The 26,655-nt window shown below is 45.6% G+C and overlaps 3 protein-coding genes across 5 annotated transcripts in view; 2 read left to right on the forward strand and 1 right to left on the reverse strand.

Moving 5' to 3' along the window:
* Nucleotides 1–3,587: 3,587 nt before the first annotated feature.
* mRpS35 (mitochondrial ribosomal protein S35) lies at nt 3,588–11,432 on the forward strand. Its single transcript, XM_089547136.1, has 8 exons — nt 3,588–3,826; nt 4,200–4,276; nt 5,281–5,506; nt 6,877–7,016; nt 7,587–7,696; nt 8,925–8,994; nt 10,351–10,476; nt 11,014–11,432. Exons 1-8 carry the CDS (start codon nt 3,682–3,684, stop codon nt 11,236–11,238), a joined length of 1,119 nt encoding a protein of 372 aa, XP_089403262.1. The 5' UTR covers nt 3,588–3,681; the 3' UTR covers nt 11,239–11,432.
* A 756-nt stretch (nt 11,433–12,188) lies between these two features.
* LOC149365909 (uncharacterized) lies at nt 12,189–18,456 on the forward strand. Its single transcript, XM_089547147.1, has 4 exons — nt 12,189–12,344; nt 13,015–13,416; nt 13,995–14,361; nt 16,600–18,456. Exons 1-4 carry the CDS (start codon nt 12,340–12,342, stop codon nt 17,332–17,334), a joined length of 1,509 nt encoding a protein of 502 aa, XP_089403273.1. The 5' UTR covers nt 12,189–12,339; the 3' UTR covers nt 17,335–18,456.
* Nucleotides 18,457–22,229: 3,773 nt separating this feature from the next.
* Nucleotides 22,230–26,655, reverse strand: part of Kank (KN motif and ankyrin repeat domain-containing protein 2 kank) — a 60,756-nt gene continuing 56,330 nt past the window's right edge. For all 3 annotated transcript variants that reach the window (XM_089547160.1, XM_089547163.1, XM_089547157.1), the window contains 3 exons: nt 25,947–26,045; nt 23,062–23,147; nt 22,230–22,424 (listed from right to left, as the gene is read on the reverse strand). In XM_089547160.1, the coding sequence (XP_089403286.1) occupies nt 22,382–22,424; nt 23,062–23,147; nt 25,947–26,045 (228 nt within the window). In that variant the 3' untranslated portion in view covers nt 22,230–22,381. The remainder of the gene's footprint in view (nt 22,425–23,061; nt 23,148–25,946; nt 26,046–26,655) is intronic.

The raw sequence follows: 26,655 nt of genomic DNA on the forward strand, positions 1-26,655 counted from the left end.
CATCCTCTTCGTTTCTTTCTATAGAAAACGCTTGCGTAAGCACAAACCCGGAGTACCTGGGTTCGAACCCGACCGCGGCGGCCGCGGTTCGATGGAGGCCAAACGCAAAAGGCGCCCGTGTGCTGTGTGACGTCAGTGCTCGTTAAAGATCCCCAGGTGATCGAAATTAATCCGGAGCCCTCCACTACGGCACTTCTTCCTTCCTTTCTTCCTTCAGTCCCTCCTTTATCCCTCCCCTTAAGGCACGGTTCAGGTGTCCATCGTGGTATGTCAGACAGATACTGCGCCATTTTCTTTCCCAGAAAATCAATTTACCAATTTACCGCTTTCTCTATGACATGTGTCAAAAGCCGTCAGACAAGCCGGGAGGTGAAACCGCAGGTTGTGGGACTGTGCCATTGAGAGAACGCAATTACAAGGCCGTGTTTTACAGGAGTGCAGACACCAAGTTTGCATGGACTGTATTTTTTTTTTCTGCTAACGAAGTGCAGAGCCTTGGGAACAACAGAGCGGGAGAGAGATGCCTGCGTATAGACGGTTTAAGTAATATTTTACAGCACAGCTTTTCTGGCGCCCGTGTGCTGTCGACGTCAGTGCACGTTAAAGATCCCCAGGTGGTCGAAATTATTCCGGAGACCCCCACTACGGCGCCTCTCTCTTCTTTCAAGAGAAGAAGAAGCCTTCTTCGTGGACGCTGCGCGTCCTGTACAAGGATTATCAACAATCTCAGTGGTGCACCAAATGCAGGTCGTGGACGGGCTTTCAGTTCGCAACGGGGATACACAGGCTATGGAGGAAGTAGCGACAGCCCTAGCCGCAACGCACTCCGCATCGAAATACATATAGTTACAGATTCCCAGGCGGCTTATAGAAACTATATGCGTGGCAGAATCACGCCGCTAGCCTGCAAAATTCTTAGTAAATGTAGGACTTCAGCTGAGCGGAAGGAATTAATATGGGTACCAGGTCACCACTGCAGGGAGTTGAAGGAAACGAGAGCGCACACGCTTCGGCCCGAGCTTTTCTTCCCCGGAATCCTTCTACGTCCTCCCTTACTGATTCAGGCTCCCCCTCTCCGTTAACAACATATTCAGAGATATTAGAGCATTTGCGCCTTGAAAGGCAGACACTCCCGAGGTCCGCTAAGGGTCTTAGTAAATCAGAAGAATGTCACCTTCGAAGTTCGAAGGCTACAAACCATGTCGTTTAATAATCCAGCTACGCTTCACGCCATTGATCCCGAGTCCTTTTCGGCACAGTGCAAATTTTGTGGCCAAAAGGCAAACTTATACCATATGGTATGGGCTTGTCAGGCAAATAACAGCATTGACATCAAAAATCAGCCAACGCGGGAGGGCTGGGAGGCAGCCCTGTCCAGCTCAGACCTCGAACAACGAGCCCTCGTCGCCGGAGCCCGGGCAGCGACTTTTACCAACGGCGTCCCGGACTAGGGACCCGATCAGCCTTCCCTTAAGCCAAGTCATTGTGGCTTTACATAAACGTTTTCATCATCATCATATCATCACTCCCTCCTTTATCCTTTCCCTTACGGCGCGGTTCGGATGTCCACCGAGATATGTGAGACAGATACTGCGCCATTTTCCTTTCCTCAGAAACCAATCTTAATTTTACTTTTCAACAATTAGATTTGGTTTTCGTTTTATAGGGTTTAACGTCCCAAAGCGACTCAGGCTATGAGGGACGCCGTAGTGAAGGGCTCCGGAAATTTCGACCACCTGGGGTTCTATTTAGTTAACCAGTTTACTAGTCATCATGAATCCCCCCTCCCCCCCCTCCCCTTTTTTTTCTGACGACCGCCAACACTGTTACAACTGTATCTCAAGAAACCTATTTTTAAAATTTGTGCATGGCCGGTTTGCGTGAAATATACCCGGTAGATTACTACTAAATATGGAACTATTGCATGGTTAGCTCAATCCCTTTTTTGCACCGCGTCATAGGAATAGTAAGTGCTAGCAGAGCCAGGGCCTACTCGGCACAGATAGGGGAGAGGGAAGGTGAGGTACGGGAGGATATCATAACTACCTATACCTGCAGTGCACGTCTAACCTTTTCTGCCTTTATTCTTCTCTTCCTTCCTGATCAATCCTTCTCTCCTTTTTGTGTGTGAACGCGCCAGTAATATCGATGCTTTTTTTTTCTGACCCTGCTGAGCGCACAATATCCCGTAGATGTCTTGAGACGTCTAGAATAGTCAGAAGTGCGTATACGAGATGTCTGGAATATCTGTCATTACAATGTTTTGAGTTATGTAGACGCTTATGAATTGGCTCCCTGGTCCTGGTGAATTGTCTGCAAGACATCCTACTTTAGACATCCTACGTTAGACATCCTACTTTAGACATCCTACATCAGACATCCTACATAAGACATCCTACTGAAATGCTTAGCGGCCGGGTGTCCTTACGAGACGTTCCATGCATTTGTATTGACGAGATCATCGATTTAAATTCGTCCTAATTAGTTACTGGCACAGTATGCCACAGCGTCAACCACTTGACTGGCGTAAGTCTCAATGAAGATAACAATATATCGACAAAAATAGTCTAGTGGCAGACAATTAAGGTATACACAGCTATGTATCTACTAAGCACAGTACGTCTTATAGAACCCTACGAAAAGTGCAATGAGGTTATTCTACAACGCAACACTGAACATTCGTCTATAAAATGGGTCTTTTTTATCGACAACTGACGTACCCTTTCCGAGATGTAGCAAAAAAAAACGTTCTTTTCTCGATTTTTTTTATTATGTTTTCATGCAGGGATGCAAACGTCTTTCACTAACTAAACATCGCATATGAACCTGAATGGTTAATCACACTGCGCGTAAACTAGTCACACGGTTAATTATTTAGATAATATGATCGGCAGTTTTATACACGCTCTGTGAATGCATACAGCTAGGTGACCCCACTTTAATTTTGCTGCAGTGGTAATTCTGCTCCCGTGCGGTTTGTGATGTCGCCGCAAATTTAAAAGAGCTACTCCAAATTACTACGAAGACCTCCATTACGGCGCCTCTAAATCTGTCCTCTTTCATTCCTTCCCTTACGGCGTGGTTGAGGTGTCCATCGAAACTGAGAGTTATTTCGCTTTTCCTTTCATCATAAAAATTATTATAACCAGTTTATCATTGTTATATGTAATAACTGCATACCATGATCGTAAGTTTTATCATACGTGTACCGAGAGGGTGGATGTGTACTGGATATGTTTCGATGGAGGCGAAATCCCCATGCGGTGTAAATTAATCCAGAGCCCTCCACTGCCACCACAGTACCATATATTTTGTGGGCATCATTTTACTTATCATTCGAAATTCATTGAGTTGGGACGAATCACTATTCTCCGGCTTGAACTCTCAGAATGAGAGCAAAAGGCATGTGATAGTTATAAAACAAGGCAAAGTCGTCAGCAATCGCGAGACACCTGGCCGAATTTCACGGTGAAGGAGTCGCATAGATGCTTGAAAAGAGAAACCGCAACTGTGACAAATCACTAGCGCCACAATGCACGTAGCGGTAGAACTGAAATATTGGAGCCATGTTTGCTGCGCACGTCTGGATGGGCAGTGGAGCGCGATTTCGGCGTGGTTTTTTTTTGCGCGTGTTTTGCGCGTTTTGATCCTGTGGTTTGCGTTTACAGTTGTGCGATCGAAATGCCGCCCGCACATAGCATCGCGATGCTTCGCGATGTACACTACTGCCTTAGGAAGTTTCCACCTGCTTCAAACACTGTGCTGTCGAGGAAGATGTCCTTCGTGTCTGCTGGAGAGAAATCGGGCACTCCGAGTCTAGACGAAGGTGAGCGGTCGCATTAGCCCATAATCAAATTTTTTCTGCTAGCCATTTATTTTTCTCCCAGAGCTAGACGGAATTTAGTTTGACAAGGAGTTTAATTAATGCCCTTAGGGGAGAACTGATCGCGCATGTATGGAGGACGTTGAGACAGAGTGCACAAGTGCGTTTTCTCCTGTTCTTGGAACATCGTACCGATGTGCACCATAACCGGTCGGGAATCCACGCTATGTTCATTCCGTTCAAGGCACTCAGTACAACGTGTTGCGAAGATTGCTCTTTCCCATCTGCAATGAGAACAGTGCACTCCAACACGAATTTTAGTTCGCAACCAATGTACCCGTCACCGTTCGCATCATGATCGTGGTGTTGTTCACAGATCGCAAGTTTCGAAAGCTGGATCTCTACAAGCCGAAAGAAGAGAGGAAGCCAAGGAGGGAAGAAATCAAGTTTGATGTAAGGTTTTGCTTTTTTCTTCATTCATTCTCCAGCAAACTGTTTCAGCAATTTGTTAATGCCTTAAACAGTCTCTGTTAACTTTTGGATCCAAATTTCGCTCTCGAACTACCCGTTTTTACCGGATGATTACTAGCGGTTCGCCACTTGCGCGTAGTTCATGAAAATTGGACGCGTAGCAAAAAGCAATGAGTTCACGCACGTTCAACAGGGTAGTAAAGGCGTGTAATGCCTCGCTTGCAACACGTAAAAGCATAGAGAAGTACTCTCGGCAGTTTCAAGTGTATGACAGAACTGCACTTAACAGCCGTTCGCAAGGCACTGGGTTGTGGCTCTCTTGAGGCTGCTTGCAGACAACTTGCAAAATAATTATGTTCATAGTTTATGCACTCATGTTGTTCTTACCTATAATCTAGCATCTTCATTATGTCATCGCTAATGACCTTGTTAAAGCTGTTTGTTTAGAGTACTGTTGAGCATGATGAAGTATGCGCTGAAACTGCATGCTATAGGTTATTACTATAGTAGGATACAACTTGAAAAAAGAAAAGAAAAAAGAAAAACAGCAGTTAACAGCAGTCACCCATGGCCTGCACAACGCTGCATTACTCTGCTGCATTACTCTGCTGCATTACTCTGCTGCATTACTCTGCTGCATTACTCTGCTGCATTACTCTGCTTCATCACTCTGCTTCATCACTCTGCTTCATCACTCTGCTTCATCACTCTGCTTCATCACTCTGCTTCATCAATCACAGCAATAAATTAAATCAACGTTTGGATGTATGGTGCTATTTAACAAGTCAAAGGAAGCAAAAGTACTGTGCTTTTAATGTCATCTTGTGTTTAGCTTCTGCAACAGTTTCTCCTAGTCATGGAGCTCACGAATGTGGGTGGAGCTCCACTGCAGACCCAAGTTGTGTCCCGACTGTAGGTTGTGCGCATGCTCACAGCATTCAACTTTGAATTCAGCTCACTGCTCTGGTCGGCTGTTCCGCGAGCAGGTCCCTCAGCCACGCAGCGAGCGCATGCCCGTGGACCAGGACTGGCCGAGTGTGTGGCCCACGGCGCAGTCCTTCCGGCCCTCAGTGGTGCCACTTCCACTGCGCCAAGGGTACAGCCCAAAGGGGGCGGCACCGGGCAAGTACGCCAACCTAGAGCTCATGAAGGTGCCCAACTTCCTTCACCTGACACCAGTCCACCTCGCCAAGCATGCAGAGGTCCTTCGACGTGAGTGGTTGAATCGTGCCACCCCAGCACCGTTCATATAAACCATGCAACAGTAGCAAAGCTACCGACATGTTCCTGTTCACAATACTTGCACTCACACGCCAAACAGTTTTCACTCCTTTTGAGTGAATAACTTGGAGCAGTGCTAGATGTGATGCTACAGTAATTACACACGTTGAACTGTTTGCAGTGTTTAAGTACTATTAAGAAAAGTGTTTTTGCATTCACTTGATATTCTTGTCAAGTTTTGTTTCCTGTCATTGACTTCCTGAAAACGTAATAGTGGTATCATCGAAGGTATGCTTTTCATGAGCGTGCCGATTGTGGTAACTTCCATGGCGTTGCATGGTGGTTATGTAATGGAGTGTAATGAGCAGCTGTTGTAGTCTACTGGATTTTGCAACTCGCAAAAGTCCATTGTAAAGCGTGCTCCCATGGTTAGGCATTGCTCACTTCTTTCCAAAACCTTTTGCAGCCTATCGCTACTGCTGCTGTAAGTCGATTCCTGGTTTTCTTATGTCTAGGGGTATGGTATTGGTGGATTATTATACCAACAAGTAACATAGAGCGTACCAGGCATGAACAATCGAGCCTCCCCCCTCCACTCTTTCTCTCTCTCTGTTTCTTTTAGTGAGAGCTCTGAACAGTTTTGACAGCAAAAAGATTGAGCAGCTATAATTGAACTTGACTATAATGGTTATGCTCTAGCAGGCAGCGAGAAACAGTGGAAGAAATGGAAGAAGGAATTAAATAAAAGCCAAGAAATACTCAGCGCTTTATCATAATGATACCGTATCATGAGTGATGTTTACAAATACCATGCTATTCATCTTTGTGAAATTGAAATGGTTGATATTAATTAAACGGGTGATAGCACATTGTAACACTGGTGCCAGACCATTTGTCTATATGGTCTCTTCTGTGTCTGTAGCCCCCCTCCCCCCTCCCCCCCCCCATTTTTTTTGCACTGTTCCTCTCCACATAAATTAATAATGTGCCAAAAACTAGCTAGACAAACTGTTGCTGTTCTTCTTTGGAAAAATTCACAAGTTAGAAGTAGTATTACGAATAAAAATCTTTTTGTCCAAAGCAAAAGTGAAGTGGTATGTACATTCCACATGAGCAGTGCTGTTTGTATGCAAGGCTAGGCAGTCAGATGACTGCATGAGGACGCACAGGATCAGACAACACAGCAACGAAATTCTTAGAAGCAACATGAATACTAGGTTACTAGGTTAAGACTAGCTAAGTAAGGCTAATACTAGTTTAAGAACTATTGTACAGGAAAAAAAGAAAGAAAGATAGACCAAGGAATAATGTGTTGCAGATCCCTTACTCACGGCTTCTGTGTACTTTCTGCCCACTTGCAGCATTCTGCACACCGTGGCCAGCTGGCCTGGAGACGGACGAAAAATGCGAGAAACATTTTCCAGTGGAGGTGATTGACAGCGACTACTGCCACGCGAGCCCGTCCATCAGGGATGCCCGCTCCAGGATAGTCACGCTCAGGGTGCGTGTGGCTGTGCTTGCTTCTTTGTGCCTCGGCACATGCGTGCTAGCTTTCTCGGTTTTTCTGCAACACTCGCATCGTTTTGCTACTTTTAGCTGCCATTGTGCATTTTGATGCGCTTGCTTCAGTGGCATGACTGGTCAGAATAGTGCAGAGCCACACAGCCCTTGATTTAGAGCATGTGTCATAAAAATACTATGATGATAGAAAGAAATAGAAAGGATCTGATTGTGGTGTTCACTATGAGAACAGCAGTATTTGCTCACCAAATACATGAAGCACTGGAAAGGAAATGCAGTGTGTGGTGTTTACAATGAGAACAGTAGTATTTGCTCACCAAATACATGAAGCACTGGAAAGGAAATGCAGTGTGTTGTTGCCTGAACTTCGTTAGGATACAAACCTAAGTGGCTGACTGACGCAAACCACAGAAACATAGTGTTGGCTCCATTTCCAACAAATTGAGTGTTTCTGCTGGCAACCAGCGTGTGGGTAGGTAGTGGAAAATATTCGCCACTGCTGGTGTCCTGGGGAGTACCAGCTGAAGGTAACCTTTACTGTGTCATGCAGGTAAAGCTCTCTGACCTGGAGCTCGACTACCACGCCAGAGACAAGCTTCTTCGGTTGGCTGGAGACCGCTACGACCCTGCTACCGATGTCCTCACTATTGTCACTGACAGGTAGACCATGCTGCAACTCTTTAATGACATCCTTGCCAGTGTTTTTGTTGAGTGTCACACTGAGTCCTCAGCGTGCTTTTGGGTTTGCTTTATGCTCTTGTTTTCACTGCTGGCATCTGCCTCCAAGTTGTCATTGTTGGCTGGCAATTGGGGAATGTGGCAGTATAATTCTGCTTAGTGAAAGCAACCTCATCCACCACTCATGTATGAAAATTTCCCCTGGGAGTAAAAATCTAAAGTGAATTTTCCCAAATTTCGTTGGCCAAACAAAGTCAACTAAAACTCTGTAACAGACATGCTCTGAGAAAAAGAACAAAAGTCTTGCAGTGACCTCTTCATGACTTGTAGGCAAACCTTTCTTCCTCCATGCCGTAACCATATACTGTATCCACAAGCATACAACTGCATGTCATGCTCTCCCTTTGTGTTGCAACTTTATAGTACTCTTAAAATTGTTGATGAGTGTTAACTTGCAGCTTTGTGGAATCTGGTCTGACTACTTTATATACTCGTGTAAGACCCGCACCCCCGTCTTGGCAGCAGGTAATTCGAATAAATAAGTAAAGAAGTCAAACAAAACAATTGCTTCATATGTGCTTAATTCGGCCCACGCGGTATGTTATGCTGGGAGCTGGTAGACTATAACTGCCTGCGACACTCAGTATGACCACACACGCGTCGTCGCATGTGCCGGATTCCGTCTGGAACCTACCAGTATTTCACACTGATGGCCGCAGGTTGCACGTTTAGCACGCCAACCTGAACCGTTGGCCAAAAGGCATCATTACTGTCCGTCAAGCACCGGACCTTCAGAGGATCTTGATCTTACCTCGAATTACATGACATTTGCCAGTAAATTGATCGAGCAGCCTGTTTCATTTTATGTGGTTAATTCACGCCGGTCGTCGGGCGTGTGTCCTGTCATCCATACTTTTAATGCATTGTGCATTTGAAGGATTCATCAGGACTGCACTAATTCATAAAAGAAAATGCATGGCACTGCATAAGAAAGGGACGTATAATCGCTGTAGTCGGAAAAATTTAACGTAAAAATGCCGGTCCTGTGTAAGGGCCGCGGAACCACGGAAAAAACTGCGGAAAAAAAGTGCTACCCTTACATGAGTATATACGAACTTGAGCTTCTTCTTTCATGACTTCTGGTATGTCTGATGGTCACGTCTAACGCTATGGCGCTATTTCTGTTACTGTCCTCTCTGCCATATCACAGGTGTCCCTTGAAGAAGCAAAACTACGACTACGCCCATTACCTCCTCACTGCTGTGTACCACGAATCCTGGGTAAGTATGAGTAAAGCTGAAATTTGCTGTCTTAAATGTTCTTTGGGTGTTATACTGCATTTGTGCATCTCATTGTAGCTGGAGTTAGTTGGCAAGATGCTAGTGTAGAGTTGGAGGTAGACACACAGGCATCCACATTGTTGTCAGTATGATGTTGAAAACCTATCCATTCATTCTTCTCAGTTTAACTCTGAGCTCTGAATTTGAAGGTCAGTTCTAGAATCTGTTGTTTCACTGTCAGTAATGAGTGGAATTTGCAGTACCGTAAAAACCCGCATATAATACGAACCCGAATATAATACGATGTGAAGTTTTAGAGACGCGAAATGGGAAAAAAAAGTTTTTACCCGCGTATAATACGAGTGACGCAAGCTCATGCACAGAAGACATTTATTCAAATCGCATTCCGCACTCCACTTCAATCACTTTCTTCTTCAGTAGCGCTTTCTTCGGACATTTCTTTGTCCGACAAATCATCCCAAATGTACTCATCTTCCGTGCCATCGAGGGCGCTCGAGATGCCGCGCTTCTTAAGCCCGCTTCAGCCGCCCGGTTGGCGTCACTGCAAGCTCACCTGAGCGCATGCACTCTGCGTAGCACCGCTTGACTGCGTCCTTGAACGGTTTGCTTACACAACCATCAAGCGGCCGCGAAAGCTTCGTCGCGTTCGCTGCACGCGAAAAGGGCTTTCTGTCGTGGCCATCCACGAATGCTTCCTTCGACGACACCAAACTGCCTCCCGGCCACACCGTTGCCGATGTTCTCCACAGCTAAAATAACTTTTCGCTTGAAAGCAGCCCGGTACTGTTTTCGAGACCCTGACATCGTGCTCCCCAAAACAATATCCACTTCACGAAGCGTGCCTTACATGCTAGCACGTGCGTTGTCAACAGGCATACGGCACACCGCAACCCCCCGGCGCACCAAACGGATCAACGAAGAAACGACGCTGTGACGTCGTTTGTCGAGAGTAACGAAGCCAAGCCATAGCCACGCGCCAATAGCAAAGCCAAGCCGTAGCCACGCCGCAAAAACGAAACCAAAACTTCGAGCAATTTCAAAAATTTTTGTTCGGATCCGCAAATAGTACGAGGCGGAAATTTAGGACACTAATTATGGGAAAAAAACCTCGTATTATACGCGGGTTTTTACGGTAATGAAAGTATGGCATTTATACTGGTTAACAAGGCTTCCCAGCAGAAGCTTCTGCCTTGCAATTATGAAGCTTTGATGCAGCTAACTGAAACTGCCGGATGCACAAAATCTATTTTGTATGTTTGTGGTCATGTTTCAGTATGCCTGTGATATTTCTTCATTGGCGAGCAACTTACAAGTCCTTTCGACTGAAATTTCCAGAAAACAGAGCCGTGGGAAGCAGACAAGGCCGAATCGGACATGGAGTGCTTCTTGTGGGAAAAGAGCCGGTCAGAAGCCAATGCTGTCCAGTTTGTGAGGCGTTTGCAGCAGTCGCTTGCTGGGCAGGTAAGGCTCCGCTCACGTGTAGCTGATGGAGATGCAAAGGTGCAACCTGGTTGCCTTGCCTTTTATGTTGCATTGGGAAATGTGGGGCTGGCCTGTTTAAACTATGCAGCTTGCACATTGTATACTCTGTAGTTGCTCATTGTTCAGTTGTGTTGGCCTGGTGCAACATTTTCATGTCGTAGCTATAGATGGTCGCATGTACAAAATAGCACCAGATATGCACCTCCAGCTGGGTTGGTGATTCGTTTTGTGCTTGCCAAGGTGTCACTGTGTTTGTGAAATGTAGCCACCTCTGTGTGAGTGCTGCATGAAAAATCTCGAAAAAGTGTAGCCCTTTCACAAGTATATACATTGCTGTTGCTTACAGAATGTGCTGCCTGTATGCTTTCGCTGCCATAGTACTGTTTTGTTAAAAAGCCATAACGTGTTTGAACCACTTTGCAGTTGCAGTACGGTGTTCCACGTCTTCAGTACGAAATGCTTGCTCTCAGTCACATTTCAGGCCTGCAATGAAAGTGCCAAATTTCTCTTTTGCAGGACGAAACCACCCTCCCTCATGTGCAGAGCTTGTCACCAGAGTGCACAGATGACGACGTAAAGGCTGTCGCTGAAGTGAAGGACTATGGGGAAGCTGTGTGTGAAATCCACAACGGAGGGGAAAGCGAGCAGGCATGGGAGAAGTACAAGCGTTCGGTCTGCTCACTCCTGGGTCTCAAACATGCTCAACTCAGCCCAGAAGCTGGAGAAGTACAAGCGTCATGAGCTGTGCCATCAGAACTTTGGAATGTGATTCCATCACGAGACATCTGAGCGCCATAAAAGTCGTAAAGCAGTTGCATTGTGGAAAGGGCTGTGCTCGGTGTTTGAAGCCTGCCTGTACAGGGCAGTGCAAATGTTGACTGAGAAAGTGCTGCTTCTGTTTCCACAGTGTAGAGTAATAAAATATTTTGGAACAATTTGTGTGCCGTCAAAGGTGCAACTAAACTGCATGTGAGCATCTCTTATGTAGCTCTGCTGCTGACCCGAAAGACACCCATGAACTGCACAGTATTAGTCAGTTTTAAAAATCAATTGGGCCTTTCATAACAGTCACAAATATAAAAAAGATATAAACATGTTGTGTTCTAAATGATAGTTGACATAAGCAACTTAGTGACACAAGTTGGAGGTGCTGCTGTTGTAGTGCGAAGTACATTGCAGATCTGAGTGACGAAGTCGTGCTAGGATGCACTTTGAGCTTAGATGCTCACCTGTGCCAGTGAGAGCTAAGGAAAACGACACGCCAGCAGAATAAACAATGATTATGTTGGTTTAGACCCAGGGGCGCCGTTATTCCGAGTTCTTGAGCGATAGCAATCTGCTTTGCCATAGCTGTACATGAGACGTGGAAAGTTAGCTAGCAAAGCAGCTAAAACACGTTTTCTCAGAAAGGACCCCCCTCAGAAAGACCACAGACACACCCAGGATAACGTGTCATTGCAAGCGAACGGGGGATTTCTCTGTTACGACATACGACGACGGTGGCAAAGGGCGCCATAAACCCTGGAAAAAGTAACCTCTCGCTGATAATGAAACTCGCAAGAAAAATATAACATAAACTACATTTCGTAACATAAACCACATTGCAGTTTTGTTACTTCCATACATTCAAATCTCAAATATTTTCACTCACCGCCAGCGGCTTGCATTCACTCCACGTAAAATTTGCTCGGGCAACAACGGTGAGTGTCATGGCCGCGCCCAGCAGTCACAATTTCTTCTTGGGATGTTCACGGCCTTGTGCCAGACGGTGGTCGACGTGATGTGAATGCCGATAAGCTACATCCGCGTTTAACGGTGCAAACGGCACTTAATGGCGATAAGATGAGGTGGGTACTAATTGCTGACTACAGGCTAGTCGAACGTTTGGTAAAGTTAACGTGCCAGCCGCGGGCTCGGTGTGCTTTGCAGTGCCGTGTTTGAGATGGCAACAAGCACTAGACCTTGCAGTTTTCAAGAAAACTGATTTTAGTGGAACGGCAACTTAAATAGAGAAGGTGGAAAGTATTTGTATAGAAGACGGGCAAGAGGAATGCCTGACTGCATATACTGAAATATTTTCTAGATTCAGCTTGGCCTGGTTTTCGATAACTACCAGATAAGAACACCGAATCGAGTTCACCGTCCCGTTTTGTACCCAAGGAACTGCGTTCGTAGAAAGTCGAGCTGCCAGAGTATTGACAAGCAGGCTGACGTCGAGTTGTGAAGTTCATATCGATGCCGTTGACGTGTGTACGAGTGTTTACTTGAAATCAAGTTCCTTACCACTCTATAAACACTCAGAAACAATTTGAACGTTGCGCTGAATTAACACGGAGCTGTTCCGACATTTAAAAAGCGGTAAACCGCAGTTAAAAGGCTCACAGGGTGCGAGGCAAACGTTATGTTTAACTGTGCTTCACCACATCTTGAATCGTAAACCACGTAGCCCGCCTACAAATTCTGTCGGACGAGGAAACCGTGTCTGCTCTTCAACTCACGGTCCTAACCTCTTTCTAGCGGCTGCTGGCGGAGGGTTGCGCCGACACCGCGCACCCTCACCCTTCTCCTGGTACTAGTCGGCTGCGGGCTGGTGGTGCTCATCTACCTGCCGGGCTCGTTTGACGAACACCTGGCTCGAACACCGCGCCGACGGATTCCCGTGCTGCTGGCCTACGAGGGCGAAGCCGAGGTGCACACGTTCTTCTGCGACACCCATACCACGCAGTGCCCGCGCATCGACTTCACGCCGGCCTCCGGTTGGCAGGGCGGGATTCCCGGCGTGCCCGACCTGCACCTGCTCTCCGCGCACTACGACACCCGAGTGTGGGTGCATGGCGGAAAGAACCGGCACCATGTGCGGATCCTGGGTGTCATCAAGTCCGAAGACGCCGACTCCCTCCGCTTCTTCTGCCAGATGTGGTGGGTGCAAACTCTGCTCAGTGCCTGCTCTCAAGTGGACGCTTGCTCAGAGTGCGCGCACTTTATACCATCTCGGTCACAGTTAACGGGAACACGGGAGCTTGTGGCCTCGCGCATCGTCTGCACTTTCTAACGGGACTGCGAAAAACCAGTATATACATGTATATGCATATTTCGTGCCCGTCACGAACTGTAAAGAACATGGATGTCTGCGTCGGTACTTAGAGCATTAAGTGTGACATGCTACAGATTTATACGTGAGAGTGTGCCACAGCAAGAGGACGTAGTTTTACAATAAGAGGTTATTGATTAATGCCCTTCATATCACTTGCTTACATTGCTCGCTTGCTCACGAGTATTGTTTGTTATCGTCACTTTTTTTCTCGTTACCTTTGCACAGATAAGTGGGGAACACTTTGTCAGCGTTTTGGGGACTTTCTCCGGGACTTTCTCCGGCCTGTTAATGCCTTCCTCTTCGGAAACAACAAATGTTGGTGCTGCGCATTATGTTTCTTCAACATGGCGTGCCATATTTATGGATATCAGCCACATCCACCTCCCTTCTCTTTCACTCGCAGGTACCAAGAGCTCCCACGCCCCATCGTGGTGGAGTCCGATCGCATGGAGATATGGTTGCCAGCATGGGACGGCCAAGCGCCTCCCGGTCGCTACTACCGGCCCTTCATCTTCTCCTGTCCCGTGCCGTTCAATGTGTCTAGTCCCTTCAACAGTGGGCCTGCCAATGTGTCGCTCGTCGCTGAGCCGTGTGCCTGCCCTCCAAACTCGCTCGCCGTTCCGAAGACTCCCGAGAAGGACCCGAAGCATGGCGTTGCTGTGTGTGTCAAAGGACTGGATTTCTCGGAAGACATCTCGGCACGGCTGGTGGAGTGGCTCGAGCTCCAGTTCCTCCTAGGTGCCAACACAGTGTTCTTCTACGTATTCCAGGCAAGTTCGAGTACCTCCCTCTCCCCAACTTTTTGTTGTCGAAGTATTTATTGAAGGCACATTGAGGACAACTCCATCCAGTTTTCATTCTCTTTAAAACCTGATTTCATGCCTCCTTCTGGCTATGCTGACATTCATCCAGCAACAAAAGATGCAAAGTTAAGTTTACAAGGCGAGAAAATTGGATTTAGAAATCTTCCAGCCAGACGATTCGAACTTGTGAAATCCGTACAAAAAAGGACTCTGTGATCACCACTTTGAAGATTAACATAGCCTCTGGGATCTGTGCCCCAAAACTGGTGTTAACACACACATTTTACTTGTGAAATCAGGCAGTGGTGGCGACACTTGTGTAAAAGCAGAGCGTGTAAAAGCTCTGCTTTGAGTGAGAGTGGCCTCTTTGCGATTCAAACGCAGTACCCTAGCTATGGGGAAGAGCTGTAATGCATGTAATGCGAAGGCAAGATAACCGCTGGTCTTAAGGGTAACGGAGTGGATTCCAAGAGAAGGCAAGTGTAGCGCGAGGCGGCAGAAAGTTAGGTGGGCGGATGAGATTAAGAAATTTGCGGGGATACAGTGGCTGCAACTGGCAAAGGACAGGGTTAATTGGAGAGACATGGGAGAGGCCTTTGCCCTGCAGTGGGCGTAGTCAGGCTGATGATGATTATGATGACCCTAGCTATACATGCCAACTCATCTAGTTTTTGTTCTCTGTAAAAATTTATCCGTGGCTCCTTCTGGCTATGTCGCTCAGCAGCAAAAGGCATATTTATTGCGGAGAAAATCGGATTTAAAAATTTTCCAGCTATTCTGTTCAAACCTTTGATGTGAGGGCCTAAAAGAACTCCGTAATCATTTGGAAGCGAATGGTGGTGTAGCATTTGCCCACGGATTCGCATTCGGAAAGCTGTCTTAACGTGCTGCGGTTTGCTTGCAAAAACGCCTGGTAGTGGCTGTACCGGTATATTTTTTCTTACCTTTTTTTCAGTGAGAGTGATCGTTATGTCTTTAGAACGTAGTAATCTATTGATACAGGCCAACTTCGGTTTGCCCTCAATATCGCCCTTTTAGGTGCCGCTTATCATTTTGACTGACATCACCCTGCTCGCCTATTCACTTTTGGCCGTTTGCCCTTCCGCCATGGCACGACATTAGAGAGAAGACTAGGGGGTAGTGACGGACCGGCGTCTAAAGCCAGCTGTGCCTCTCACCTATTTCGTCTTAGAACATTGGTGCGGTTTCTGGTGAGCGAATTAAAGCCTGTCACGACTGGTGTCACGCGAACGTTGTCGCGCCGTCGGCAGCATTTGCGCAAGAGACCGACGCGAGGCATAGGGCCGTTTCACATGCATGCGATTCTCGCCTGCGACGCTGCGAATTCTGTCGGTCTAGCCGCAGACGGCCTGCGACCAAGTTCCGTCCGGTTGGAATCCAGTCGCAGCGTCGGTGTGTTCGCTCTGCGACTGACCAATGGGCAGTGCCGAAACGGCACGTGACGTGACGTCACGCAGGAGCAGCTGCCGCGGCCACGACCGGTCTCCAGGCGCGCGAGCGAGAGCGCACGTGCGTCGAGACCGGCCGCGGCAACAACTCGCACGTGACGTGACGTCACGCGCCGTCTCGGCGTGGGGTCACGTGGGAGCTGTCCCCGCGGCGTAAGCAAAACTGATTATTCTAATCAAAACATACGAAATATTGCCTTGCATCTAAAAACACGCTGGTCATAACATCGCCAACAAATTCCGTGCAGCGTTTCTGTCGCGTTTAACGTGGGTTGCCTATGCGAACATCGAGCAACCTTGCGTGTCCCTCCGACCGAATTCGCAGGGTACGCGTTGCATGTGAAAGCACTGTGCGAAAATTGCACTGCGGCGTCACCGACTAGGCCGACTATTTTCGTTCTAGTCGCAGCATGTGAAACGGCCCATAGGAATGAGAATTGAGTATTTGTACACGGCTTATCAGTGGGCTTTACATAATGCACGCCTTTTAAAGCCACTGCCAAACCATTCCATCGGCCCTTTAATGCCTGATGCATTAATGCTTTATGCCTTGATAACAGCTGCTGGATTTTGAAGACTCTCAAATTTACTTGCTGCTCTAAAAGCATCACGAATCACGTAATGTGGACAACACAAGGTAACGAATTTAAACACACAGATGTTTTTTAGTGACACTGAACATTTGTCTCAACATGTACTTTGGCCAGCTGGGCTAAAATAGCAGCGCTGTTCGCAGGTTCACCCCAAGGTTGACCTGGTGCTGCGTTACTACCGCCGTTTCCGTCAAGTCCAGTTTGAAAAGATCCAGCTGCCAGGATTGGACGAGCCCAACCTTCCAGCCAGGCGGAGGCAGTACCTCGCCAACAACACGTGGCAGAAGCGCAGGCACGAACTCGTGCCCTACAACGACTGCTACTACCGGCACATCCCAACACACGAGTTCGTCCTGCTCGTCGACATCGATGAGATTGTCTTGCCACGTCGGCACTCGACGTGGAAGGAAATGCTCGACGACATTGTCTCCACATCACCCAACATGCTTGCAACGTACGCTTCCTTGGCCGTGCCAAATGTCTACTTTTTTGACCACTTTGAACGCGAGCGCAGTTGGTCGTGGTTCCTGAGTCGCATCACAAGGTCGGCCAACTACACCAGGCCAGGGTTTGCGGTGAAGAGTTTCTTCACCACGAACTCCTCTCTGGCGGTGTTTAATCATTACACACTAATTCCACTTTATGGGAAGCTTCAGCGGACTGTCCTCTTGAATAAGAAGGATGTGCAATTAAACCACTACAGGGCAAAGTGCCCCATGGAGATGGAAGTTCTCTGTCGCGATGACTACTTCCGTTTCACTACAAAGGATAAGACGTTATGGAGGCTGGAGAGTAAGTTTTTCAGTAAAGTCCAGGAAACGAAAGAAGGCCTGAGAACCAAATTCCTTGTTCACGTTGGTAAGGAAGGCACAAGGTGACCGTGCGAGATGTTTTCAAGGCTGCCTCCGTGATTGCCAAGACACGGGAATAGTGAGCATCTCGCGGTCACACTTCACGCACTTCATCACACCGTTGTTGCGTAGGCCGTTAGAAAGGCAGCGCAGCCGATGATGGCTGTGCCAACTGCTTGCTCTTGAAGTAACCCATTTGTCGTAGAAAATGGTTCTATTTCGTTTTTGGCTGCTTTTAAACGTGAGCTCAAAGTCAGCCCACTGGTAGTGATGGCTGCTACCAAGGCATGTAGTTTGAGGAATCATCAGGTGACAGTTTTGTTACACGATTGATTCTTGCTGTCCTTTATCACAATCAGCGACTGAGCACAGGAGACGTCAAAAACAGAACACAAATGAATACAAAAAAGTCACATTCACTAGCCATATGGTGAATTGCTTTTTGAAGAAATTTGTGTCCATAAAATTTTATAAGAAATGGGAGCAGGGGTTGCTAAAGATTTTGAGACAGCCATAAACCATTGTAATGCCAGTCGCAATTTTTAGTGCATTGAAGTGCACCTGGTAGGCCGGTCATAAAAACGCAAGAATCTCCGACGGTCACTGATGCCCGGTGTTACCAGTTTACTGCAGTTGACCTGTACAGTTCAAGCATGAAGAGTGCATGTAATGTGTTAGGGAAAGTTCCATTTCTTACTGGTACAACTTTATCCAGTTTGGGTGCTGTTTCGGAGCAGCAAGTTTGACGTTTCATTACGACGACGTCACAAAGTCAGTCTGGCGAGTGCCATTCCCTGCTTGCACAGGCAGCATGCAAATCGTCCCATGAGCTTGTTCATGTATTCGTAACCTTGTTGGTGCCCTTGATAGCTGTTTTGACACTCCTTTACAGTGCAAATTTTTTTTTTTTTTTTTAAGTTTTGTCATGTATTGTGCGTAATCTAGCACTGTGAAGTGCCTTATTGATGTGGAGCAGTTTTGTAGATAGCATTCTCGTCACAAGCGAGTTCACTTTTGTGAACTTTTATGCCATGCCATTTGTTGCACCTGTTTGGTCGTCTTTTCTGTTTATATTTATATGGCATGGTTTTTCATGCTTTTACGTATCTCACAATGAATGAATCTCATGCTTATAGTAACACTGGCTTTTTCAGAAAAGACTTTTAGCACAGAGAACGTAAGTTGCCCTTTTTGGCTCATTTTGATACGTACGAAATGTCTTGCAATTTTTGTGCTTATGTAAGCTTGCTATTTTTTCTTGTTAAAGTCCTTGGGGGCTGCAGATTTTTGTTAGCATAATTGAACATTTGCTTCTGCTCATACTCCAAGTCTTAACCTATGCACTACTACATGAACACTTACAAAAGGGAATGCTATTTCTATTGCTTTTTCTCATAAGCTTAAATAATTACGGCAGAAATCTCATGACACAAGTTTAGTAACCTCATGGCTTCCACATGTTCTTGTGCTGTAAAATCAGCATCTGCTGGCTGCTTGGACAACATTAAAATTCATAATCGTAAAGGGTGTTTTATACAAGACAAGTACGTAGGTCACAGAATGCAGGGAGACTTGACTGCAATGAATAACGTCACTGTTATGGCTGACGAGGTAACCACACAATATTTGGAAGACCTGTCACAACTGCACCATCTTTTCATTCACCAATTATTTGTGCTAAAATATTCAGTACTCATGACCACAAGAATGTCGCTGAAGGAATCAAATGCACGAGAAAGCCGCAAGCACTACTTGGAAGCCAATTAAAAATCCACAGTGGCCTAACTAGAACTCTTTAATTTGGTTGGTTTAAGTGTTATGAAATCAAGCAATCCTTTCTGAAAAATGAATGATGCTAAAGGCTAAGCATTCGTGGGGTCACGATGTATCGGGATTGCTTCTTGCGTAAGCAAGGCCTTGAAACAGGAATGTTTTGCTAGCTATCTCACTGCAAGTCTTGTCATTTTGAGAACTGCTCGCAAGCTATTATTTATTTACCAAGCACTAATTGGCTGTCCAGACAGTGCTGTCGCTGTTGTTGAAAAGCTACACAAGAAAGGCACTCAAATAAAAAGTTAAAACTCTTTTATTTCGAAAATAAAATGAAGAAATGCAAATTGTTGTGTTTTTGTATTCTCGTCTGAACATTTCCAAGGAGGTCACTCTTTAAGTATTTGTTTTTGTGTTGATGTACAGATGCTGAAAACAAGCGGACTGAAATGATCAGTAATGCAGGAGTATGTTTTCTCAAGAACTGCTAAGCTGGCACAGGGAGAGCCTTTAGCGCATCAGAAAAAAACTAGCTAGAATCAAGTTGTAAACACAGTATATTTCTCAAACAACTACACACAGATGCACAAACCTATCTGCGCCTACATACACGCAGCTATACGAATGAACAATTACACTGGGCCATAAGAAATGTATAACAGCTGGGTGAAATCGGTAAAAATGCATAAACAGTTAAATATAGCAAAGCTCGCACAGGAATAGCAAAAGCGTACCTCTGGCACATTTGCTTTTGCAACAACCCAACACATCAATTAGAGGTCACTGTGTGGACACGCCAAGTGTAAAATACGATAAATAGCTTCAAACCACTAAAGCGTATCACATGATTTGCAAGAAAAAAAAATGAAAAGTGCTTTCTACATATGCTCGATAAGCTCGAACTGTGCGTGAAATAAAGCAGTTACAGGAAGCAGTGCACGTTAACGAAAGCCGCGGTTTTGCAGAGCATTCGCCTCAAATCTGAGACTCTCGCCTGCATTCGCTCAGTGCTGGAATGCAAAGGAGCTCAACTCAGCATGGGTGGGTTAGTCTGACTAACCTCCATGCACATAACTGGGCATCTGAATATATGTATATATTATTTATCTACAACAGACAACGAAGATTTAGATAGAGGCTCGGGAGTGCTTGCTTGAAGGGCTAGTTGGTCCACTCTAACCAAAGCTTGAAACACTTGCAGTGCAAGAGGAACAAAGACACAAGGAGGGAACATGCAAGACGCAAGTTTTGTTTGCGCTGCGAGTATTTCAAGGTCTAGAAAGAGCTCTCACTTGTGCGGATATCTGTTGTGCAGCAACTTTCATCCATCTTGTTCGGGTGCTGTGCGCGGAAAGTCATACAAGCAACAAGCATCCGAAAAGAAAGACGCTGCTACAAACAGGCTGCCCTACTTGATAACCGCATTTTGATTAGGGCTTGCTCAGTATTACAACATTAGTGCATTTGGTGTAAAAATATATTCTGAATTACACTAGTCTGCTAAAAGGCTAGGCTAAATGACTAAAAGAAAAAAAAAGGCTAAAAAAAGCTAAAAAAGGCTAAAAAAAGGCTAAAAGGGAAAAGGACTAAAAAAAAACTTGCCGAAGGGTGTTTAAAAGGCTAGGCTATCACATTCGAGTCTCCATCATGTATGCATCTTGAAGCCTAGAGGCTGTACAGCCGATTTTCACGCTGTAAACAAGAAAGCAGCCTTGCAAACTGTTGGCACTTGACCTTGCTGAATGGCACCACAGAGGGCTACTGCACAGAAACAATACGAAAGCAAACAGCCACAAAAGTAACAAACACAGACCTACCAACAGTTAGTGACAGCAACTCTGCACTTGTTGCACCTCTGGGCATTGCTCGTTTTGTCATGCAACCAAGACTAAAAAAGCAATGCAGAAACTACTTCGCTCTTTCGCAGTTGCTGCCGAGTAGCAAGTCTGTGCCAGTTGGATCCGAGGGTATGTTTCTTTGGTCCTGGTTGCGTGCAATACTCTGCAGTGAACTTCAGACTTGTATTAATTTCGGTCGGCAGTCTTCCAAAAAATCTCTCATTTCGGTATGCGGCCAGTGAATGATGTAACAGCTGCCCAGTAAAGATAACGAAAGAGCTCGGAAGAGCGAAACTCACACAAAAGCTGCTTGATCGTCGGGACACGAACACTGCCCTTCTGTCCGAGTAGAGACTCCACACATTTGACTTCAGTTTATATAAATCTGGAAGACTTATCAATCTGAATTTTTAATATATTTTTCTATCTATGGTTTCTGCGAAAGGCTTGAAATAATCTTGAACACGTGCCTAAAAACTAGCGAGTGGAAGGGCTGTAACATTATAACAACTGCAGCCCAGCTTTCTGCAAGATTTTGAAATTTCAACTGCGAAAATACATAACCAGGGTTTATGGTAGAGAGAGGGTGTGGTAGATGGTCCTTGGCGATCACAAAATGAACAAGGGAGGGGAAAACCTCAGGTTGCTTGAGCCAACGTTTCGACAAGGGGACTTGTCTTCGTCTGACGAAGACAAGTCCCCTTGTTGAAACGTTGGCTCAAGCAACCTGAGGTTTTCCCCTCCCTTGTTCATTTTTTGATAACCAGGGTTTGTTTTTCCTCGCTCGTTAAGGCACGGGGTTGTGTCACAACCTGGTAAGCAACCACCCGCAGCAAGCAAAAAGATTTTTGTGCCAGTGTGAACGAGCTGCCCACATAAAACGAGGTTTTCAAGGTAACCAGGAACACGTTACCACAGTAACACCAAACACATGCCTGAGGTACGTCACAGTAAGGCATATACTATTACAACAGCTAAGCCATCGGCTGGACTGCATTGAAAACTTGCAGCAAATGTTTGTTTCACAAAGTATGCAGCATTAGTTTAACAACTACACGAAGCATGAAGATAACTTGTGAGAGGATGGATTTAGAGCTTTCCTTCAGTAAAACGCCAGTGTAATAGTCAACATATCGGTTTTGACACACATCCTTAGTCGCAGTCGGGGAGAAGCCTGGTGCATCTAGGCCAACATTCTACATTCTAGGACAGGAATCGGACGACAAAATGGTAAAAAAAAAAAGGTGTTACGATATAATAATTGGGAAGAGGGGTGAGCAGTCAACACATTCACAGTATAAAGAACAACAAATATCCAAAGGGAGGTTCTTTTCTGACAGAACCACGGAGCAGCCTACTTGGGGCGAGATTCGAATTCGGCCTTTGTTGCACGCCTTGGCATCACTTGTGCGCCGTCCAGTACAGGTTATTTCTAACGAGAAGTAGTGTAGGCTTGGTCAAGGATTTCAGTTTACCGTAGAAGTAGATGTTCTTCGTGACCGTGCAGGGCTTCACGAAAAAAAGATCGAAAGAGAAGAGAACATCAGAAACAAACAAGTCAAGATTCAAAGTCACTATTAACCCAGTTTGAAACTAAGTGGGGTCCGAAGGACTGGGCGACAAGGTGGTCAGGTATACTGAACATCAGACACTTGGTTTAAGCATTGGAAATGAAGTTCCGCAAATACTTTCCTTCTTACCTGTGCAACTTGCAGTATTCATTTTAAACAAAAACCAGCCTTTGGTGCAAGAAATGGTCACTGTTCTTAGAATTTAATTGGCTTCATTCTAAAACTAATATTTGGACAGTACACGGAGTGCTTGCCTTGATAAAGATTGCCCTACCACTACATGAACACACCATGCAAGCAAGCTATTATGGCCTCAAAATTCTCAAACTAGAATAAAAAATCTTCTTGTGTCAGTGACAAGAGTCGAACTTTTTTACTAAATTTAACTTTAACCACCAGATTTTATTGCGAACACTGCAGCAGCTGCCCAATGAGAACATTTCCGTGCACCTTACGCAGCTTATGGAAGATGAGCTAGGCTAGCACTATGGTTACTACTTAAATGGTTCATGACATTAGCAACTTGTTAAAAACTATCGCGAACAAACTGTGCATGAAGTGCAGGCTGTACTAACCTAGGAGGAGGAGGGGTCCTTGATGGGCGGCTGGGAGGAGGTGTCGACCTTGGTGTGGGGTGTTTGCGTGCTCTCAGGGAAGAATACTGAAAAGGTGATGTGGCGTGTGAGCGGCCACGAAACAGTGTCTCAGCTCTTAGCACACGTACGAATAGTTCTACAACCTTACAATTTTCAACAGGAGACCTTCAGTGCAAATGGGGCTTCGACAACACACAGGCTTGCCAGCTGGCTGGAAGGTTCTGCTTTAAACTGCGCTGAGAGAAGTCTTAAAACAAAGAACAGCTAGCAGATTGTTTAGTGTGCGTACGAGCATAACATTTCTGTAAAACAACAGTTGACTCGCTTCTTGTAAGTGCTGCAAGCAAACAGAACATGTGAACTTTGAACCATGATGCACGAGCTATGATGCAAGCTTCTACCTAACTCTAGGGAGCCCAAGAGGCATTAGGAAACAATGGCAATAGCATGTTTACCACCAGTACGACTGCCAAAAGCATGGCAGACTATATATCATGATCATAAAAAGATATTTCACAAGAAGAAAACAATTAATGGGACTGGTCACTCGATTTGAAGCTGCATGCACATGCAACTAGATGCTGCCATGAGCAACCCACTCGCATCTAAGCGACATAAGGGGAGGGGCTTGGATTCCAACAGTGTTTCATCAGGTAAGGCATTTGTGTTTACAGACAGTTCAGCACACATAAGAGAAAATTTCAGGGATCAAAGAAAAACTGAAGCTACAATTACAGTAGTTTCCACATGCTTCGCTTCTTTTGTGTCTACGCCGCCGCGGTGGCTCAGCGGTTATGGTGCTCGGCTGCTGACCCAAAAGATGTGGGTTCGATCCCGGCCGCGGCGGCTAGAATTTCTTTGGAGGAGAAATTCTAGAGGCCCGTGTACTGTGCGATGTCAGTGCACCTTAAAGAACCCCAGGTGGTCGAAATTTCCGGAGCCCTCCACTACGGTGTCTCTCATAGCCTTAGTCGCTTTGGGACGTTAAACCCCAATAAACCAAACCAATCTTTTGTGTCTACATGTTTTAGGTAAATTAGGAAGAACGTTAAGACAAAACCTTCTTGTGAGGATGATTTGGTTCTAATGGGGAAAGGGTAGCATGGTCAAAGTGTGCCATGGCTAACATGTTTGGCCTGCACAAGGTGCCACCAGAGGCCCATTTTCCCTGGAATTTTACCCCGGAGAAGCCAGCTATAAGTTGATGACGATCGTACTCGTTATTCTTGCATAAGCTGACCTGATTACTATATCTAACCAACTACTACTCCATTAATTAGCAAACAATAACGTTCTTGAGTGTGCCACAAGAACCCCAGAAAGACAGTTCAGCACACATAAGAGAAAATTTCAGGGATCAAAGAAAAACTGAAGCTACAATTACAGTAGTTTCCACATGCTTCGCTTCTTTTGTGTCTACGCCGCCGCGGTGGCTCAGCGGTTATGGTGCTCGGCTGCTGACCCAAAAGATGTGGGTTCGATCCCGGCCGCGGCGGCTAGAATTTCTTTGGAGGAGAAATTCTAGAGGCCCGTGTACTGTGCGATGTCAGTGCACCTTAAAGAACCCCAGGTGGTCGAAATTTCCGGAGCCCTCCACTACGGTGTCTCTCATAGCCTTAGTCGCTTTGGGACGTTAAACCCCAATAAACCAAACCAATCTTTTGTGTCTACATGTTTTAGGTAAATTAGGAAGAACGTTAAGACAAAACCTTCTTGTGAGGATGATTTGGTTCTAATGGGGAAAGGGTAGCATGGTCAAAGTGTGCCATGGCTAACATGTTTGGCCTGCACAAGGTGCCACCAGAGGCCCATTTTCCCTGGAATTTTACCCCGGAGAAGCCAGCTATAAGTTGATGACGATCGTACTCGTTATTCTTGCATAAGCTGACCTGATTACTATATCTAACCAACTACTACTCCATTAATTAGCAAACAATAACGTTCTTGAGTGTGCCACAAGAACCCCAGAAAGACGTGAAAGACGTTATGAAAGGTATAAACAGGTTTTTAAATCTGGCTGCAGTACTTACACGGAAAATAAAGAACTGAAAAAGATGCATGCAAACAAGGCTATATTTGTGCACACGGCTATATTTGTGCATGAGATTTCGACTATTACAACACTAGCGATGAAGCTGCAGGACAAAAAGCTATTTTTGCAGCAGTGCAAGTATTTGATTGGCTTCCAGGCGTTCAATAGATGTTTAACCCAAGTTCAACTGAAGAGATAACAAATATGCACACAAAATGTATGGCAACAAATGGAAGTAAAGAGAGATGTAGCTTTGAATGGACCACTGAATAGAATCTGCCTTGTATAGCGACATCCGGACAAGTAATTAATGTGCAAAAGTTGGATACCTGAGCTCACACAACTTTTGTACAGTCAGTTGAAAAGTTTACATGATGTTGAAGCTGCAAAAAAACTACACATCCTAACAGCATGGGGGCACATTTATGGACTAATGTGTAAGGGTACAATACGCCCTGAAATTCCCTCTTCTCACAGTTTCTCTGATGCTATTTAGTCACTGGTACACAGGCACAAGACACAAAGACATATTACAGGCACGCTGTAATATGCTAAGTGCTCAGTGTACCGAGTGCTTTCAAACACAGGCATTTCATCACTAGTAGTACTTCTGTATCTATAGTTCAGTTGTATTAGTGGCCACGTTAATGCAGCTCAGGTGTATTTCTACTAGGCTGCGCAGTTACTGACCACACAACCCTCAGCTACAAAGGTCACCGCTTTCCAGCCAATGATGAAGGGAACACTGAAAATGTGTGGCTAGCTTTTCTGTAGCAAAAAATTGGCTGTAGGATGGATGTGAAGCATTGTCCTGGTACGGTGGGCAACTCACAGGAGAGCTGCCTCGCGAGAAGTTGCTGTTGGCATAGATGAGGAGAGCTGTGTCTTTGTGCCCCGCCTCCATTGCTATCGTGAGGGCTGTGCTGCCATCCTGTGGGAAAGAAAAGAAACCGCCGTTCAAGCCAGGCAACAACAGGAACTGAAGTTTGTCAAGCTTGCCTCAGTTAGTAAAAAATTATGGGTCCAAAGGTGATTATGGGAGTCCCCCAAAAGTAGAACAGAATTTAAGCAAAGCAAGCATTGCCATCAAATCATCTGGGCATACCGAAAAGCTGCAAATTTGGTCTTGGCTGCTATTACTTCACCATGACTGCACTTAGGTGGGCGTTAATGGGTTATTCCCAGCTGTGAAAACATGAGAAATCACACCATAAACTGAACAGAGCCTGAGCTGCATTATAACACAGACAGGAAAGTTACAAAAAAATCAGTAAACATGTCTGCATATGCATGTTTGGTAATAATGAACATCAGTCTCTTTACAGCTCTGTAGGCACAGAGACTTACTACAGTAGAGGTCTGTTCATTAATTACTACAAGCCAGCAGATTCAGTATGCCACAGCTAACTGAATTTTTTAAAAACTAATCTGCCTAAAAAGGTCCCAGCAAATATGAACACATATTCCTACATCTAGTTGACATTGTATATGGGCTACATAATCAATTAGAGTTTACATTCCACTTCCATAGCATTCGTTGT

This window comes from Amblyomma mixtum, chromosome 1 (genome assembly GCF_055824585.1).
Source record: "Amblyomma mixtum isolate Tamu chromosome 1, ASM5582458v1, whole genome shotgun sequence".
Taxonomy (NCBI): Eukaryota; Metazoa; Arthropoda; class Arachnida; order Ixodida; family Ixodidae; genus Amblyomma; species Amblyomma mixtum.